General features: G+C 35.4%; 1 protein-coding gene across 6 annotated transcripts in view; it reads right to left on the bottom strand.

Annotated features, from left to right (window-relative positions):
• TBC1D12 (TBC1 domain family member 12) overlaps positions 1-18537 on the bottom strand; it is a 98561-nt gene that overhangs the window by 8773 nt on the left and 71251 nt on the right. For all 6 annotated transcript variants that reach the window (XM_044240138.1, XM_044240142.1, XM_044240139.1 and 3 more), the window contains 6 exons: positions 17312-17394; positions 13432-13549; positions 11875-11981; positions 4675-4755; positions 1554-1642; positions 596-667 (listed from right to left, as the gene is read on the bottom strand). In XM_044240138.1, the coding sequence (XP_044096073.1) occupies positions 596-667; positions 1554-1642; positions 4675-4755; positions 11875-11981; positions 13432-13549; positions 17312-17394 (550 nt within the window). The remainder of the gene's footprint in view (positions 1-595; positions 668-1553; positions 1643-4674; positions 4756-11874; positions 11982-13431; positions 13550-17311; positions 17395-18537) is intronic.

Below are 18537 nucleotides of genomic sequence, written 5' to 3'. Positions count from 1 at the left end.
CTAGAAAGACAAAGAGAATGGAAAATAATATAAACAGTAAATAAAAATGTCACTAGCATTCCAGAAGTTGTAACTAAATGGAGAATGTTGAAACTAAGATATCTGCAGAAAAGGAAGCCAATAAGCAGCAAACCAATTCTGCCACAAATCTGTAAGGCTCAGAAACTGGAGTTACAGGCCACTCTGAAATTGGAGGGGTAAGGCTAAACCTAGGATTGGCTGAAAATTTATACAAGGAGCAAATCCCTTCCTCTATTCTATAAGGACAGGTGCCTATCTTTCCCTCAACCCAACATAATCTAAGAGGTTTATCTCCAGAGGCACAGACACAGGGAGGAGGGAACAGACACCACACCAACAACAGGGGCAATTAATAAAGGTTTACAAACTGAATAATAAAACCCCCAGTAGCTCTCCCAGAAATCTGGCAGGCAGTCTCACAAGTGCCTGGGAAGATTCCTCTCTGGTTAGTTGATAGCCCCAAGAAAAATAAGACAGAGAGACACAGATATTTGGGAGCTAGGACAACATAAGATACTTTGATAAGATAGATAAAATGTTTATATTCAAAAACCAGATTGAAACAAATACTTACATAACCAACATCAGGTCTGTAACACGTATATGCCCCTAAGATACTATGTAAGACATCATGATATGGGCCACCCTTAGGAGAGAAAAATGAAATGTCAAATACACAAATAACTGCCTATATGTTAATTCCCAAATAAGTAATTTTTAAATAAACTCCAGCATTTCCTAAATGAGTTGTTTTAGTTAGTTTATTGTGTCACTGTCAGAAATACTCTAAATATGCTCTGTAATGTTTTCTCTAAAGAATTAATAAAAATATTTAATCCTGAACCAAAGAAAAGTCAAATGAACTCACTTGATGGATACAAGTTATACAGTCTTTGTACTATTTTAAAGATTTCTAGATTTGGTACAATAAGATTATGATGAAAACAGGCTATTTCACTTCATATAATTTTAGCAAAAGGAAACCATCAAGCTACACCAAATTAAGTTTATTAATAATTTTAATCTTAGTGGTAAAAATTTTTATTTCATTGTACCAATCTAGAGAAATTCCATGTGAGAAATAAAAGTACACACAAAATGTAATAATCATTTCTCCTAAGGTATAAGCAACTCATGACTGCCTATGCACAAAATCATTTTTATGAACCATTTTTTCCTATTTCAACAGTAATCCTACAAAACTAAGATTTGGGAAAATGTTCTTTATATTTTAACAACTGAATAAGCAAAAATGTTAAAATTCAAATAGCTTTCAGAATAAAAAATAAAACAAATAAATTCACCATAATGAATAAAAGTATTATGGGCTATGCTAACTATAATGCATTCAGTCAATGGGTCAAAATAACAGAAATTCCTTCAGAATTTTCCTAATAGTTCCACACTTTCATATAAAGGTCTCTAATTTTCATAATTTTGCCTTTTAAAAAATAATAACTATGCATTTGAGAATTTGTTGCCTTGGATCAAAAAAAATTTTAAAGTAGTTACAACTGGTTAGAAACCCTCACCTTCTGAAAGATGTAAAGGGATGGAAATGTGCGGGATATGTCCAACTTAATTAATTCCAGACTGGCCTCCCGATCAGCAACAGAAACACCTGCATTTGTCAGGTAGATAAAATTAAAATGATTACTTGGCTATACCCAGTTTAATCTTGTACACACAGAATGATCACATAGCATCGATATATTACTTAAGGAAAGTTAAAAGATGAATAATCCAGAAATTCAAAGAAACACCACACAGTTTCTGCTGGAACTTACGAGCTTCTTACATGAAGAAAGTATTTATGTATTTATCAGAAAAGTATACGAAAGGTTTCTACTTCCAGTTTTTATACAAGGTAAGAGCAGATTATCACTCCCGCAATAACAACTGGGAAAAATAAGTAAGTTTCAAATAGCACAAGGTTTTTAAGAACGCTGCGGACATAGAGAGGTCGGTCCAGATGATTTAAATCCCAGAAAGAGAAGAGTCTTTCCTAGGTAGCCATTTTTCTTCCTGGAGGCATGTGCCAAATCTGGGCCATTACTTTGGGACTGAGTCTGCCATAGACAAAGGTACCCTTGCTTGAGAAAACAGAAACCAGAAGAGATTTCCATGGCCAAATAAGACCGTTGTGACAGAATCTGGAGGAGTCTGAATGTATAACTGGTTTACCCCTACGGGACTTCTGTGTAGTGTTAGTGAAGTGCAGAAGGCTGGGCTGGAAAGGCATAAGGAAATCACCCCAAATTACAAAGCCTTTGGGAGAGCATCTCAGGAGAGGGAGAAGCCTATATGACAAATATACTACAAAAAATACGACAGTTTTTCCTACCAAGATGTGTGAAACCCACGACGAACTAAGTTTACATAAAGCTGATACCTTAGCCTAACCTAGCTCAGTTACTGATTGAACTGAGGGAATAATCCAACTGCCTGACAGAAAACAGCATGCTTCCTCTGCAGGGCAAACATCAACTTCAGTTTATCTACTCTTCTTCTAGAATGACTGATGTATAATAAAACATTTTAAGATATGCAAAGAAGCAGGAAAATGTGACTTACAATCAAGAGGAAAACGAACCCACAGAAGCAGGATGACCCAGTATTAGAATTAAACAAGAATATTAACTGTTGGGGCACCTGGGTGGCTCAGTGGGTTAAAGCCTCTGCCTTCAGCTCGGGTCATGATCCCAGGGTCCTGGGATCGAGCCCCGCATCGGGCTCTCTGCTCAGCAGGGAGCATGCTTCCTCCTCTCTCTCTGCCTGCCTCTCGGCCTGCTTGTGATCCCTCTCTGTCAAATAAATAAATAAAATCTAAAAAAAAAAAAAAAAGAATATTAACCGTTAAATGTTAAAGAAAATAGAGGGAAAGGATGGGAGCAAATGTATGGAATGGAAAGGTGAATTTCCACAGAGAAAGAGAATCTACAAAAAATACCAGGTTGACATTCTAAATTACAAAACAGAATATCTGAAATTAAAGACTCACTGGACAGATCTAATAGAATGGATATTGGCAAAAAGATTGGTGAAATTGATTACAGGTCAATAAAAATCATCTAAACTGAGGCACAAAAAGGAAAAAATATGTTTTTTAAGTGAAAGACTTGACGGACGCTGATAAATGGTCTAACATACGTGTCTAAAAAAAGAGAATTGAGGCAGAAGTAATAGTTGAAAAAACAATGGCCAGGAAAGTTAAATGACAATTGCAAATTATAAACACACAGTAATAAGAAATCAGTAAATCAGATAGAATACTGTTTCTAATTGGAACAATTCTTCATTACACGAAATTAATTTCTACTAAAGTACAACTTTTACCACTTAATCATGACCAAAATGTCCCAAAAGTAAATAATTATTTTAATTCTTATACTTTCAAAGCTTCATAAAATGAATTCAAAAAGAATTATGAAACAGCTAAGTCCTTTCCAGTGTACAGCTTCTTACATCTTCACCCTCCTTACACTTTTAGTTTCCCAAAAATAGCTGACAGAGCTAATAGGTCTCAGGATGACACTTACATGAACCTTCTCAAAATCAAATCTTCTCTCTAACCTTATTTGGTCAATTTTCCCTAACCCACTATTCAATCCTCTAAAAATAGGAGAGTATTCAAGGAATTTAATAAAGTTGTATACATACTCATAGAAAACCACTCTGCAATACATACCACTTCTCTAAATCATGTTCATTTTTAGAGTTTTACTTACTGGCAAGAGAAGAATGTTTGCTATCTATGAAGTAGAGCAAATACAGAAAGAAAAGTGACTGGCAGACAAATAGCTCTCCATTATTCAAGGACAAGAGGTGACTGAATATATTTACCTATATTTAATAAATAATGATAACAGGAAAAAAGTATTCCTATCTTCTTCAAAATTATTAGGGAAAAAACTGAGTGGAGATCTGAAACCAGATCTGAAGGCAAAGATGAGGTCTATAAGTAATTCAATGAACAAAGGCTAAGGCATGATAAGAATTATAAATAATGTTTTGGGGAGTGAGTGAAAGCAGTGATTGAGGATATAGGTCATAAGTGAGGAGTGAAGACCATCTATCTTTAAGTTAAAAGTAAGCTTAAATTCTGAAAATAAATAAATTGAAAAAAATAAATAAATAAATAAATAAATTTAAAAAAAAAAAAAGTAAGCTTAAAAATACTTCAGTTTTTAAATTATTAGTCTTACTGTTGTGAATAAATCCTGGGTTCCGAGGTCCAAAAACATGGGTTTACATCACAGCTTCACTGCTTACAAGTTAATTACTTTGAGCCTCAGTCTCCTCTTTTATCATTCAGGGTAATACCACCTACTTAAAGGGCTACTAACATTAAAGGAAATAATTTTGTAAAGCAATTGCTACAGTTCCTGACAAATGGAAAAATCACCATGTTTTCACCCAGAAATTTGTACTAAAAAAAAAAAAATAGGGGTGCCTGGGTGGCTCAGTGGGTTAAAGCCACTGCTTTCGGCTCAGGTCATGATCCCAGGGTCCTGGGATCGAGGCTCGTATCAGGCTCTCTGCTCAGCGGGAAGCCTGCTTCTTCCTCTCTCTCTGCCTGCCTCTCTGCCTACTTGTGATCTCTGTCTGTCAGATAAATAAATAAAAAATCTTAAAAAAATATATATATCATACCTTCTGCATCATTCTCTGAATTTGTTTCACTGAAGCTTTTCCATCGTTCTTTTGCTCTTGAGAGGAAGATTTCATAAAGTTCTAGGGAAAACAAAATAAAAATTAATAGTAGGAAAAATACATTCATATATTTTAACTTTTACCCTTTTTTTCCTGGCCATGGAAAAGGTTCATTTGTAAACCTGGGGCCACACATGGAATAAGGCAGCTTTGAGAGTTAAGTGCCATGAGAAATATATACATGGAACCATGGGATCACTTGGAGAGTTTTCTAACCCAGGTAGGGGATAAAGGAAGGCTACTTGGAGGAAGTGATGACTAAGCTGTCCCATAAAGAATAAATATGGAGGGGCGCCTGGGTGGCTCAGTGGGTTAAGCCGCTGCCTTCGGCTCAGGTCATGATCTCAGGGTCCTAGGATAGAGTCCCGCATTGGGCTCTCTGCTCAGCAGGGAGCCTGCTTCCCTCTCTCTCTGCCTGCCTCTCTGTCTACTTGTGATTTCTCTCTGTCAAATAAATAAATAAAATCTTAAAAAAAAAAGAATAAATATGGGTCTTATAAAAGAACAAGGTGGAAGAAGGCATTCTAAGAATTCTTGTCATGGGCAAAGTCACAAAGAGAAAAGAGATCATGACTTATTTGCATGAATTACAAGTGATTTCAGGATGCTTAGATTATAAGGGGTGAGGGAGTAAGAGCAGATGATAAGGTTGGATGACAGAGGCAAGCATTAGTTGGTCACAGGACCTGAAAGGCATGCTAAGGGGATTAGAGTTTATCTACAAGAGTCTATAGCACACTCTGATCTGTGTCCGTTAAGCCAGCAGTAGTGTTGTGGGTAGGTTGAAGCTGACGTTTTGCTGAAGTGAAGTTAAGAGTTTTGTGGTAATAGCCCAAGCAAAGGATGATGAGGCTTAAACTTGAGCAGTGATAGTGCAGTTGGAGAGAAGAAATGAACACAAGAGATATTCAGAAAGCAGAAAAAGCAAAACTTGCTGAAAGAGAGGGGGAAAAGGCAGACTCATTAGGACTTCCAGGCTTCTGGCTACAGTAGCTGGGTACATAATAATGTCACTGAGAGAATGAACACAGAAGAAGCAAATTTGTGATTTTTGGGAAGGAGGAAGGTGATAAGTTCCATTTTGGACAAACCGGATCTGAAGGCAGTGCATACATACTGGAGAAAGAGTTTGGGATCCATCAGTATACAGTTGATGATTAAAACCATTCATAAGTGTGTTCAGGGAGATTATTAAGGGCAAAAAGAAATGAGAAATATGGATTGCCAGGAAAGACAAATATTTAAAGGGTAGACCCGGGAAGATGCACATCAGAAAAATAAGAACTGCACAAAGAAGGGGACCTGGGTGACTCAGTGGGTTGCCTCTGCCTTCAGTTCAGGTCATGATCACCGGCATTGGGCTCTCTGCTCCGCAGGGAGCCTACTTCCCACTCTCTCTCTGCCTGCCTCTCTACCTATTGGTTATCTCTCTCTCTGTCAAATAAATAAATAAAATCTTTTAAAAATGCATGAAGAAATAAAAGAGAACCAGTTGTCCTAGAAACCAAAGGAAAGGAGCATTTCAATAACTATACATAGGACAGGGAATTGCTGTTTGACACTTAACTCTTCTAACCTAGTTTTCTCATTCACAAGTGGAGCTAGTACTAATACTTACAGCCTAGGGCTTTAAATATTAAATGAGATAATATATGTAAAATCTTGGAAGTACTTAGATATAAGCTACAAAGAAGGAAGTGATCAACTATCCAGTACCATGTAGCAAGACAAAATCTGAAATCTGCCCATTGGAATTTGCAGCACAGAGGTGATGGGTGACCCTGATGGGAGCAACATCTGAGGGTAAAGGGGGCAGAAGCCCAAATGCAGAGATGTGAAGAATCTAGAGAATATACCTTCTAGCTAACAGACTGGATATATGGGAGGAAATGAATTCTGATTTAACTTTTACTCTTAAAAATGGAGAAAAATCCTATTACGGCTCAGGTCTTCCTTTGTATAGCAGGCATCAAAAATGTGGCAAATCAAAGAACTTGATTCTACCAAAACTATTTATTACCACAACTGGAAAGAAAGCAAATAAAATATTGCACAGTGGTCATCCAAATAGCTACAATAGAGAATGTACGTATGAGGCAGGAAGAGATGCTTTTGCTAAAGGAGTATCATCATGGATTAAGAGAAAAATGATTTTTCGGAGTAAGACCTAGATTCAAATACCAGATTTTCAGTATTTGTGACTTTAAGAAAGTTACATGGTTACTCTGGAATTTGGCTTTCTTCATTTGTAAAGTGGAGAAAAATAATACCTATTCATGACAATACTGATGATTAAACAAGATAATTTTCATAAAGCTCCTGATAACTTACAGACCCTCAATAAATGCTAGTGCTGTTTTCCTGGCTGAGAAATGGAGAAATTGGTTTCTCTAATAGAATACTGCTTTCTAAAGCTACGTAACCTTCAGATTTGGTTGGAGGGCCTGCATTCAAATATCTTTACTCATATCTTTCCGTTTTAAGTGCCCAGTCACTGTTAAGACTACCACTTTATGCACCCATACACATGATCTTGATACAACTTCAAGAATAAAAGAAACAATGTTTTTTCCTCAATTCTCAGATTTTAATGGTCTTTACTTTCTAACCATTACTGATATTCTAAATTACACAAGAACAGAACATTTCAATGACAGATGAATAGCAAAAAACATTTCTTACAAAACATCAACATTTATATATTGCCCAAAAAGTTTTTGTTTTCATTAATCTTTTTAAAAAAGTTTGTTTAGGGGCGCCTGGGTGGCTCAGTGGGTTAAGCCGCTGCCTTCGGCTCAGGTAATGATCCCAGGGTCCTGGGATCGAGTCCCGCATCAGGCTCTCTGCTCAGCAGGGAGCCTGCTTCCCTCTCTCTCTCTCTGCCTGCCTCTCCGTCTACTTGTGATTTCTCTCTATCAAATAAATAAATAAATAAATAAATCTTAAAAAAAAAAAAAGTTTGTTTAAAGACAGTACAATATGATTTTTAAAAAATTCAAATAGTATAAAGCAGTATAGAATAAAAAGTAAATTTCCTTCCCTCCAATGTAACTACGCTTACCAGAAATCTAAAGATGAAAATATGAAGGTACAAGTATATACAGATATATCTTTCTCTTAAAAAAAAAAAAGGTGTAGCAGCATATTATAGCACCAACCTGCATCTTGCTCTATTATATTAGAAGCTACCCCTTATTAGGAGAATAAATCTGCTTTAGTTTTCCTTTTTTAAAACAACTGCACAGTATTCCAATGTATGACTGTACCATAATAAGTATTCTTATATTGCCAAGAATCAGATCTTTATAAAAAAAGCTGACCAGATATATTTCAAGCAGCTCTTGCTATGTTGATCTCTCTTTTCCCTTCTGTTCATTTTTCATTACTACTAGTCATTTAGAAAGAACATTTTTTTAAAAGTCGAAATTTCTATTATTTGAATCCATCAATAATTTGATAAAAGTAGATATAATTTTGTAATTTAGATATGCAATATTTTTTTGCAGTTATCAGGTACCAAACTGAAGGTCACAATTTCTGATTTCAAACTGACTCCAAGCCACATCCAGTCTCACTATTCTACTCAAATTTTAAAGCTGTCCTGGAAGAAGAGAGGCTCTCCAAATAAATCCTCACCTGTGGGAGCCACGGAATTGACCTACTAATAAAAATATGGTAATGCATTTTAAACATCAAAGGACATCTCTCCAGGGAAGATTTATAGTGCTTATCTACAATAAGAAGACTTGCATCTCAGTTCAATTCCATACTTGACTCCACATGCCTCATTTATGTTATTCTGAATCTACAAAAGTAGAATATGAAGCAGACTTAAACATGTATCTTGGACTTGAATTGGGAACTCTTTGAGATCAGTATAAGTTTCACTTTCTCATTTTCTGATAATGATAACACTGTACATACTCTAAGCAAATTTCACTTTTGCTGTAATTTCATATTCATTACCATAAATAATTGTTAGAGCAATCCTTTCAGATAGCTAATACTCTAACTCCATTTACAGATGAAGAAAACTAATTCTCTTAGATGTTAAGTAATTTGCCCAAGGTCACAAATCTAATGTATAGTGGAACCAAGATTTGAACCACTAATGACTGACTTTAGAACCTTATTCCTGGACGCCTGGGTGGCTTAGTTGGTTGAGCGATTGCCTTCGGCTCAGGTCAGGATCCTGGAGTTCTGGGATGAAGCCCCACATCCGGCTCTCTGCTCAGCAGGGGTTCTGCTTCTCCCTCTGTCCTTCCCCCTCATGCTCTCTCTTTTTCTCTCTCAAATAAATTAAAAAAAAAAAAGACTTAAAAAAAACCCTTATTCTTATCCTCTATTCTACTTATTCTAATCCCACTATTCTATTCTTACTTTACTAACTCTTGTTCTGCTATTCTCTAAGGGTTATAAATTTCATGATTAAAATCAGTAAGTAAAAGTCAAACTGTTAAGAGTCATTAAAAGGAAACAAAGTTATCAAAAGTAAGTTTACTTCAAGGTACCTGGGTGGCTCAGTCAGTTGAGTGTCAGACTCTTGAATTTGGCTCAGGTCATGATCTCACTCAGGGCTGTGAGATCATGCCGTATATTGAGTTCCATACTCAGTGTGGAGTCTGTGAGAGTCTCTGCCTCCTCCTATCCCCTCCTCTCTATTCTCTCTCTCTCTCGAAAAAAAATAAAATCTTATTAAAAAAAGTAGATTTACTTCAATTGAAATTTAGCTTCCTTCCTACCACTAATAAAAAAGAATGATCACCTAGTCCATTCCTCAATACAGAACTGTTTAGTAGAGAAAATATAAAATTACTTTAAAAGTAAATGACCTAGTTAGTTACCAACTTTATAAATTTTGAGCTTAAAAAACAACTTCATGATTGCATTATCATAAAAGGTTAATACTAACTTAACCAGTATTTTAATGCAGAAGGTATTAGGACATTTAACATTCTAGAGTCAAAGTTCTCAACAAAACTACAAACCAAATTTCAAATAGCCATCAATACTTTATCACCTCATCTGTATATAAAACCGATTCTTAAGACTTAAAACAATTACTGTATGTTCAACAATCCTTAATGTTAAGGGTTTTATCTGAGAGTTCTGACTGTAATGTAAAAATATTTCCTTTTAATTAGTTTCAAGCACAGAGGGCAAAACAAAACTTTGTTTTATCTGGAGGAAATGGTTAGGTTAGGTAGACTTGAATCTTTTCTAACCTAAATTAGAAACTCTTTAGTTCTTCCTTCCTTCCTTCATTTTTTTATAAAGTAAACTCCTACCCCCAACATGGAGCTTGAACTTACAACCTCAAGATCAAAGATCAAGAGTTGCATGTTCTATTGACTGAGCCAGGCAGGTACCCCACTTAATTCCTCCTTTAAATTGTATTTTTAAAAAAAAAAAAAAAAAAAAAAAAAAGGTCTGCTTAAGGTAACACGTTTGTTATGGGATATTTGTGAAAATCAGTGTTAAAAATCATTGATAGGAGTGTGCCTAGGTAGCTCAGTCAGTTAAAAGTCTGACTACTGAGTTTGGTTCAGTCATAATCTCAGGATCCGGAGACTGAACCCAGCATCAGGCTCCCTACTCAGCAGGGAGTTTACCTATCTTCCTCTCCCTCTGCCTCTGCTCCTCCCTCTGCTCTTGCTCTCTCACTCTCTCTCTCTCTTAAGTAAATCTTTTTATAAAAAATCATAATCATACCAAAGTTGGCATCAATTCTAAGACTAAAGATAAATATTTAGATTTCTGTTACAATTCTGTCCAGTTTTTTATTTATTTTTATTTGCTACAAGGGGTATTCTTGTAAAAAAGCTTTTGTACCCAATCCTGATGATTTTCTTATTCTTAGAACTAGAATAGTAGGTGAAAGATTATTTTTTGAGGCCCTTGCTAAATATTTCTATATTATTATCAGTCATACCCTATGTGGATAATTTTCATTTATTTTAATCACTTTTGAGAGGTAAAAAATAGTACCCTGATGTTCTTTTAACATATGTCATTGATTTGACAATCATCAACAAAATGATTAAATAAATTATAGTACAGCCAAACTGGAATACAGTGCAGCTACAGTATTGCATAATGTATATTTGTATGCAGTGACAAAGAGGATGAGGATGTTCAAGGCAGACTATAGTGTGAAAAAAATAAGCCATGAAATAAGCTTATGGTATACATTCTTTTTTGTGGGGGAAAAAAAAAAAAAAAGAGAAGCCTTAAACATTATCATACTTGATGCACACTTTTTTTTAACATGTATAAAAAAAGATCTGAAAGAACATACATTAAACTTGTATTTATAGTAGGATCAAAAGCAGGAGTCTGGGAAGAAGAGTGGGAAGAAACATACAATTTGTTCCTTACTACTGCTTGAGTTTTAAAAAACTAGTATGTAAATAACATTTTTTAAGAAACAGCAACAATCTATTCACATAATTATACCAGAGTTCCTCAGTCTTCCCGTGGTGTCACTGTCTAGCACTGTCATTATCACTCAAACCTATTTAACATTTTTTATTAGTTACTACTTTACATTTTCCTCTATTTGATATCATCCTAATTTTAACTAACTTTTTTTACTGCATCAAAACTACTTTACATTTTACTTCAATCATTTAAGATTTTAAAAAGCCTAAGAAAATAAAATGGATCTTTGAGAGTCTTTCTTACTTCTTTTTCTGTTTTTTTAAATTTGAAATTTTCAAATAAAAATCTGAAAGGGGTGGGTAGAGATGTAAAAAAATAAATTTCTAGCCTTCCACCAGCATTTATGTTTTTTTTAAACAGAGGGGATACCTTTCCACCATCAGACTATTTCATTTTTTCTTTTATATACTTATATATCCACTGCTACCTAGAATCCCAGAAGTTACCTGCAGTCAAGATATTTGGATGTCAATTATACTACTGATGGGTGTCAACTAAAGGAAAACCCATAAATCTTATTTATGTAAAAACTTATTCATTAAGTCATACCAGGTTTTACAGGGAGTGGGAATGAGGCATGTTCTTAAAATGACATTAGATATGGTAATGTCTTTTTATACGGCCAATCTAATAATCTGCCTTGTAACACTGCAGATGGCTATTTGGATGGGTGGGAGTAACTGAATATAGAATACAAACCAGGAGTGATATTTAGTTCATTTCCTACAGCTAGACTCCAAACTTTCCCACGAACACTAGGGGGCAATCCCTGCCACCACAATTCTCGAACTCTTCTCGTACTACGCCTAGAATTAAAGGGGGAGAAAAAAAGGAGAGAGTTACTTTTTATACCAAAAACACTAGTTGCATGATGGTTTACCTAGTCTGTGGCCAACTGACTGAATGATTTTTGAAGAACATGGTTAAGTATACTATGCATTCTTTCTGTGGGGTCCATTGTCTGTAGGCAACAGAAACCTAAAGAATAAACAGTACTCTAAAGGAGGACAACAGTAATTTAAAGGGAACTGCCTTCTACAAGTGCCACTTACTGGGTACAATGAGAGAATCAGAAACATGTGGACAATCACATAAGAAACAGGATAAAAGGAACATAAAAATCTGTTGTCAACTCAGTACCAAAAAGAAAACCACAAGGTATTTACTAAGGATAAGGAGTCTTTGAGAGGCAGTGTAGTCTACTGAAAAGTGTAGGTTTTGGAGTCAGAGAGGCCTGAATTCAAATCTGGTTTAACTATTCATTAATTGTATTACCTTGGGCAAATTATTTAACCTTTCCGGCCTTGAGCTTCTTTATAAGATAAATGAAAATAAAGGCTGTAAGAATCAAATGTGATACTTATGTAAAGAGCTTAATGTGCTATCTGTCACACTGTACCAATATTCAACAAATTCCTTATGCATACCCTACACTAGGCTCTGCAGACTACATCTCCCTTCTACCTTCCAGTCAGTCTAGAAGGAAGATAAGCCATGTACAAAAATATTATCAGAAAATAAAAGGCAAAGTAAAGCAAGAACTACATTATTCTCAAATTATATTGGGACATTACAGAAGGGAAAGATCATTTATAGCATATTTATAATTATAAGAAAACATTAAAAATCATTTTAATACATAACATTTAATAAATGCATCTTACAACAAATATACATATTTAATGTTTTCTTTGCAAAAACCTGCTATGAGGGGCGCCTGGGTGGCTCAGTGGGTTAAGCCGCTGCCTTCGGCCCAGGTCATGATCTCAGGGTCCTGGGATCGAGTCCCGCATCGGGCTCTCTGCTCAGCAGGGAGCCTGCTTCCCTTCCTCTCTCTCTGCCTGCCTCTCTGCCTACTTGTGATCTCTCTCTGTCAAGTAAATAAATAAAATCTTAAAAAAAAAAAAAAACCTGCTATGACATCAATAGTGCATCTTGTGACAAAAGATATGTCAGAATTAATATGGTAATTGAGGAAATTAACATTTCATGGATCAACTCCCATTTCTGATGGTTATCTTCAAAGGATAGGTACAATTCTTACGGGCATAGAGGGTGGTCAGTAAGGGAGGTATTAGAGATTGAAGGATTTATAAAATTAAAGGCACAGAAATAATCATTAAATTTTTCAGACACTTATTATCAGTATCATTTAGCCAAAGCATGAGATACATGTTGGAAGTAATAAAAATGAAGAATTAGAAACACGAGATCTTTGGAGACAGACTGGAATTCAGGAAAAGTCTGCTTACTTACATTACTTCCCAATTGGGCAGTATTTCATTGATCCAAATTACCATTGCACTTGCGATATTTTCTTCCTGTTTAAATCGTTCTTTCATTATTTTTTTCCTTTTATAGGCGTCTTTAATTTCTGTTTTAAACAAGCAAAAATTATTTCAATACAAAAAAGCTAGATCATATGCTCTTCTCTTTCTACCTAAGTCTAAAAAAGAGGCATTCAAAATGACATTAGGGGGACGCCTGGGTGGCTCAGTTGGTTAAGCAGCTGCCTTCGGCTCAGGTCATGATCCCAGCGTCCTGGGATCCAGTCCCACATCGGGCTCCTTGCTCGGCAGGGAGCCTGCTTCTCCCTCTGTCTCTGCCTGCCATTCTGTCTGCCTGTGCTCGCTCTCGCTCCCTCTCTCTCTGACAAATAAATAAAATCTTTAAAAAAAAAAAATGACATTAGGGGTGTCTGGGTGGCTCAGTTGGTTAAGCATCCAACACTTGGTTTCTGCCCAAGTCATTATCGTAGGGTCATGAGATCAAGCCCTATAGCCGGCTCTGTGCTCAGCAGGGAGTTTGCTTGAAATGTGCTCTCAATCCCTCTCCTTCTGCCCCCTCCTCCTGCTCATGCTCTCTAAAATAAATAAATGAATCTTTCCAAAAATTGACATTAAATAACATTAAAAAATAATTTTTCCAATGGCACTATTATAGTTAAACCTTTCTACTATGATGTCTCACTTTAGTAATTAGACTGAAATTTTAAAAACTGTAACATACACACATACACAACACTCCTCTGAAAATGAGAAGTCACAATTCTGAAACAAATGATGCCTCAAAAAGAGAAGAGATAAATTACATATATATATTATTACATAATATACACTATAATTATACATAACAGAAAATCTGAAGTCACAATTTTAAAACAAGAAATGCCTCAAAAAGAGAATATGTACATAAAATAATAATACAGAATATATATGAGAAATTATAACCATGTTTTATATTATGATATATAACATGTCATATTAATATATTTATTACATACCGTCGATCATAATTATTAATGCATTAATAACAATATATTATATGTAATGCTTTACATAGGTTTATTTACAGCATATGTAATTTTAGACCCAGTGGGGACTTCAGAGGTCAGCTAGCCAGAATGTTTACTAATTGTGCTTCACAAATTCCTCAGAAATCATTTTAAGCAGCAAGCAGGAGGCCAAGTAAGCAGCAGCTCTTTCTTTTATTTGCTGTATATTTTCAGATTCTATATATGGTTTCTTTTTATTTATTTATTTTTTAAAGATCTATTTTATGAGAGAGCATGAGCAGGAGTTGCAGGAGAGGCAGAGGGAGAAGGAGAGACTCTCAAGCCGACTCCCCACTGAGCACAGAGCCCAAGGTTAAATCCTGTAGCTCCTGAGATCATGATACAAGCCAAAATCAAGAGTCAGAAGCTCAGCAAACTCAGGAACCCCTATATAAGGCTTCTTTGTAGAGAGTTCCACTGCTTTTAAAACAAAAAAGTGTTAATAATAATAAACAAAACCAAAAAAGGTTTTAGCCTTAAACTAGTCAACCTGACCCATGCACTTCAGACTTAAGGAAACTAACATTAGGTTTACCTACAGACTCATATCCAGGTAGTATCAAAGAAGATTAAAGCTATTACCTTCTTTTGGGGGGGTTTCTTTTTAATTTAAATTCAATTTAATTAACATATAGTGTATTATTAGTTTCAGAGGCGGAGTTCAGTGATTCATCAGTTTATATAATACCCAGTGCTCATTTCAACCAGTGCCCTCCTTAATGCCCATTACCCAGTTACCCCATTTTCCTACCCTCCTCCCCTCCAGCAACCCTCAGTCTGTTTCCTGTGATTAAGAGTGTCTTATGGTGGGACGCCTGGGTGGCTCAGTTGGTTAAGCAGCTGCCTTCGGCTCAGGTCATGATCCCAGCGTCCTGGGATCGAGTCCCACATCGGGCTCCTTGCTCAGCAGGGAGCCTGCTTCTCCCTCTGCCTCTGCCTGTGCTCTCTCCCTCTCTCTCTCTGATAAATAAATAAAAATTTAAAAAAAAAAAAAAAGAGTGTCTTATGGTTGTCTCCCTGAATTCGTCTTGTTTTATACTTCCCATGTTTCTTTCTTTTACTAACCAGAATCATGCCATATATATTGCTCTTTGATGTAAAGTTATTACCTTCTAATTTCCCAATTTAATGTTATTTCTACCATATCATGTTATTAGGATTATGTATTCATCAATAACTATCATAAACATTAATCAACTAGTAAAGTCAAAATTCAGAGTCAATTAAAATTTGTTGGGTATGGCAGGAATATTTCAAATTCTAGATAGTAAAATAAGCCCAACCAATGTTTAAATGACTAGGGCTTTTAGAAAGATATAACTGGCATTATGGGTTTCTTATAATATTAAAAAAATTAACTTCATTTCCAAAATAGTGCCACAAAATAGAAATGTATACTATGATAGTATTCCACTAACTTAAGTCAAAGAAAAAAAATTCATTGTTAAAAGGCTTGTGCCTCTTGAAAAACAATCTGAGGGGTTTGAAGTGGCGGAGGGGTGGGAGGTTGGGGTACCAGGTGGTGGGTATTATAGAGGGCATGGCTTGCATGGAACACTGGGTGTGGTGAAAAAATAATGAATACTGTTTTTCTGAAAATAAATAAATTGGAAAAAAAAAAGGCTTGTGCCTAAAAATATACATAGCTGTATAATATTTTCTGAAAATGTATGCTGAACTAACAGTGCTTAGTAAATAAATACTGTTAAATTATCCTTACATTATACTTCTTGGTGGGAGGAGAGACAGAATAAATAAATGTGTGTATTTATATACCAAAATACACATTTATGTGCCTGTCCAAATGACACAACTGGGATTCTAGAGGGACTCCATTAAGTTACAAAAGCAAATTCTAATTTCAAATCGCATTCTCAGTCATACAGAAAGTTAAAGTGTAAAGATTATTAAATTATATTAAAAGCTTAAAAACTGTAAAGGTGAACTTCATGAAATAAATTCATATCATCTCCATTCATAAGTCAAAATAATAGTAGTCTAAGGTTTATCACTGTAATTATAAGAATTCTCAGTCTGCTGCCTTTCTATTAGTTTTGTAAAAGAACTTGTAGAGAAAATACGACTTTTTTTTTTAAAGGTTTTTATTTATTTGTCAGAGAGTGAGAGCACGCATGTAAAAGCAGGGGGAACAGCAGGCAGAGGGAGAAGCAGGATCCCCGCTGAGCAAGGAGACCAATGCATGAACTGAGCCGAAGGCAGACACTTAACCGCCTGAGCCACCCAGGCATCCCTGACATTTTGTTTTTAACAACAGATTTAGTTAGAAAAATAAGAAATTAGCATCATCTTAAAAACGGACTTAATCAGGCTTGCATGGAGCACTGGGTGTGGTGAAAAAATAATGAATACTGTTTTTCTGAAAATAAATAAATTGGAAAAAAAAATTAAAATAAAAGTATCATATGATCCAGTAATTCCACAACTGGGTATTTCCTCAAAGAAAATGAATACACTAGGGGCACCTGGGTGGCTCAGTGGGTTAAGCCTCTGCCTTTGGCTCAGGTCATGATCTCAGGGTCCTGGAATTGAGTCCTGCATCAAGCTCTCTGCTCAGCGGGGAGCTTGCTTCCCCCTCTCCCTCTGCCTGCCTCTCTGCCTACTTGTGATGTCTCTCTCTCTCTGTCAAATAAATAAATAAAATCTTTAGAAAAAAAGAAAAAAAAAAACAAAAACGGACTTAATCAGTTTCATCATCTACCCTCCTGTTGAAATTAACCAACAGGTTAGCTTCCTAATTGACATCAATAAATTAAATATACCAATTAGGCTTCAATTTTATACCTCGTTTTTTAGCCTCAGCCACCATCTCATCATATTCTTGTCGGTGACGTAAAGCTTCCTCCACAGATTTGGCAGGTAGATTTCTGGGGGAAAAAATGTTTTAAGTCGATTTTTTAAAAAATGAACTTTTAAATGTATAAACTTCTTTTTTATAGCCAAATATAAAGAATTTCTTTCTTAACCTTCTCATTTCATACCCTAAGACAGTACAAGGTTGAAAAGAACTCTAAATTTCAGAAAAGAATCAGAATCCTAATTGCTAATATTTAACATAAATGTTACTATTTATAGGTTTGAGAGATACATGTTTATATATTATTTAAATGTGTTAGATTTCAGCCAACACTTCTAGGTTATCTGTCAAACCCAGTTATTAGTTTTTTAGTCAATTTTTTTGAGGTATAATTTTCATACAAAAAATGAATGAATAGATTTCAAGAATACAGTTTGACAAGTTTTAACAAATGTATATACCTGTGAAACCAACATATTAATCAAGATATAGAACAATTCCATAATTCTACAAAGTGTCATTATGACCTCTTTGCACTTAATACTTACCCACTTCTACCTTGGGCAATCACATCTCTGATTTCCATCTCTACACATTAGTTGGTTGCCTTTTTTTTTTTTTTTTAAGATTTATTTATTTGGGAGAGAGAGAGAGAGAGAGAGAGGTGGGGGGCGGGGAGCAGAGGGACAGGGAGAGAAATCCTCAAGCAGACTCCCCATGAGTGTGAAGCCCGACACAGGGCTGGATCTCAGGACCCTGAGATCATGAACTGAGCCAAAACCAGGAGTCCACACCTAACTGACTGAGTCACCCTGGCACCCATAGTTAGTTAGTTGCCTTTTAAAGAATCTCATATAGGAAAAAAAAAAAAAAAAAAGAATTTCATATAGATTCTTTTTTGTCTAGTTTCTTTTGCTGAGCATGCTTTTGAAATTCAGCCATGTTATTCTGCATACTAGTAATTCTTTTAATTAGTACTTAATTAGTATTTCTTTTAATTGGTGAGTAGTGTTCTATTTATCCACGTGGATGAACATTTAGATTGTTTCCAGTTTAGGGCCACTACAAATAAAGCTACTATAAATATTCACTTCAAGCCTTTGTGTGGGTATCTGCGTTCATTTCTCTTGGGTAAATACTTAGGAGTAGAATTCTTGGGTTTTATGATAAGTGCACGTATACGTTTATAAATTGCTTTCTACTTTCAGAGTGT

The sequence above is a fragment of the Neovison vison genome, chromosome 2 (genome assembly GCF_020171115.1).
Source record: "Neovison vison isolate M4711 chromosome 2, ASM_NN_V1, whole genome shotgun sequence".
Taxonomy (NCBI): Eukaryota; Metazoa; Chordata; class Mammalia; order Carnivora; family Mustelidae; genus Neogale; species Neogale vison.
This window is presented reverse-complemented; position numbering and strand designations above follow the sequence as displayed.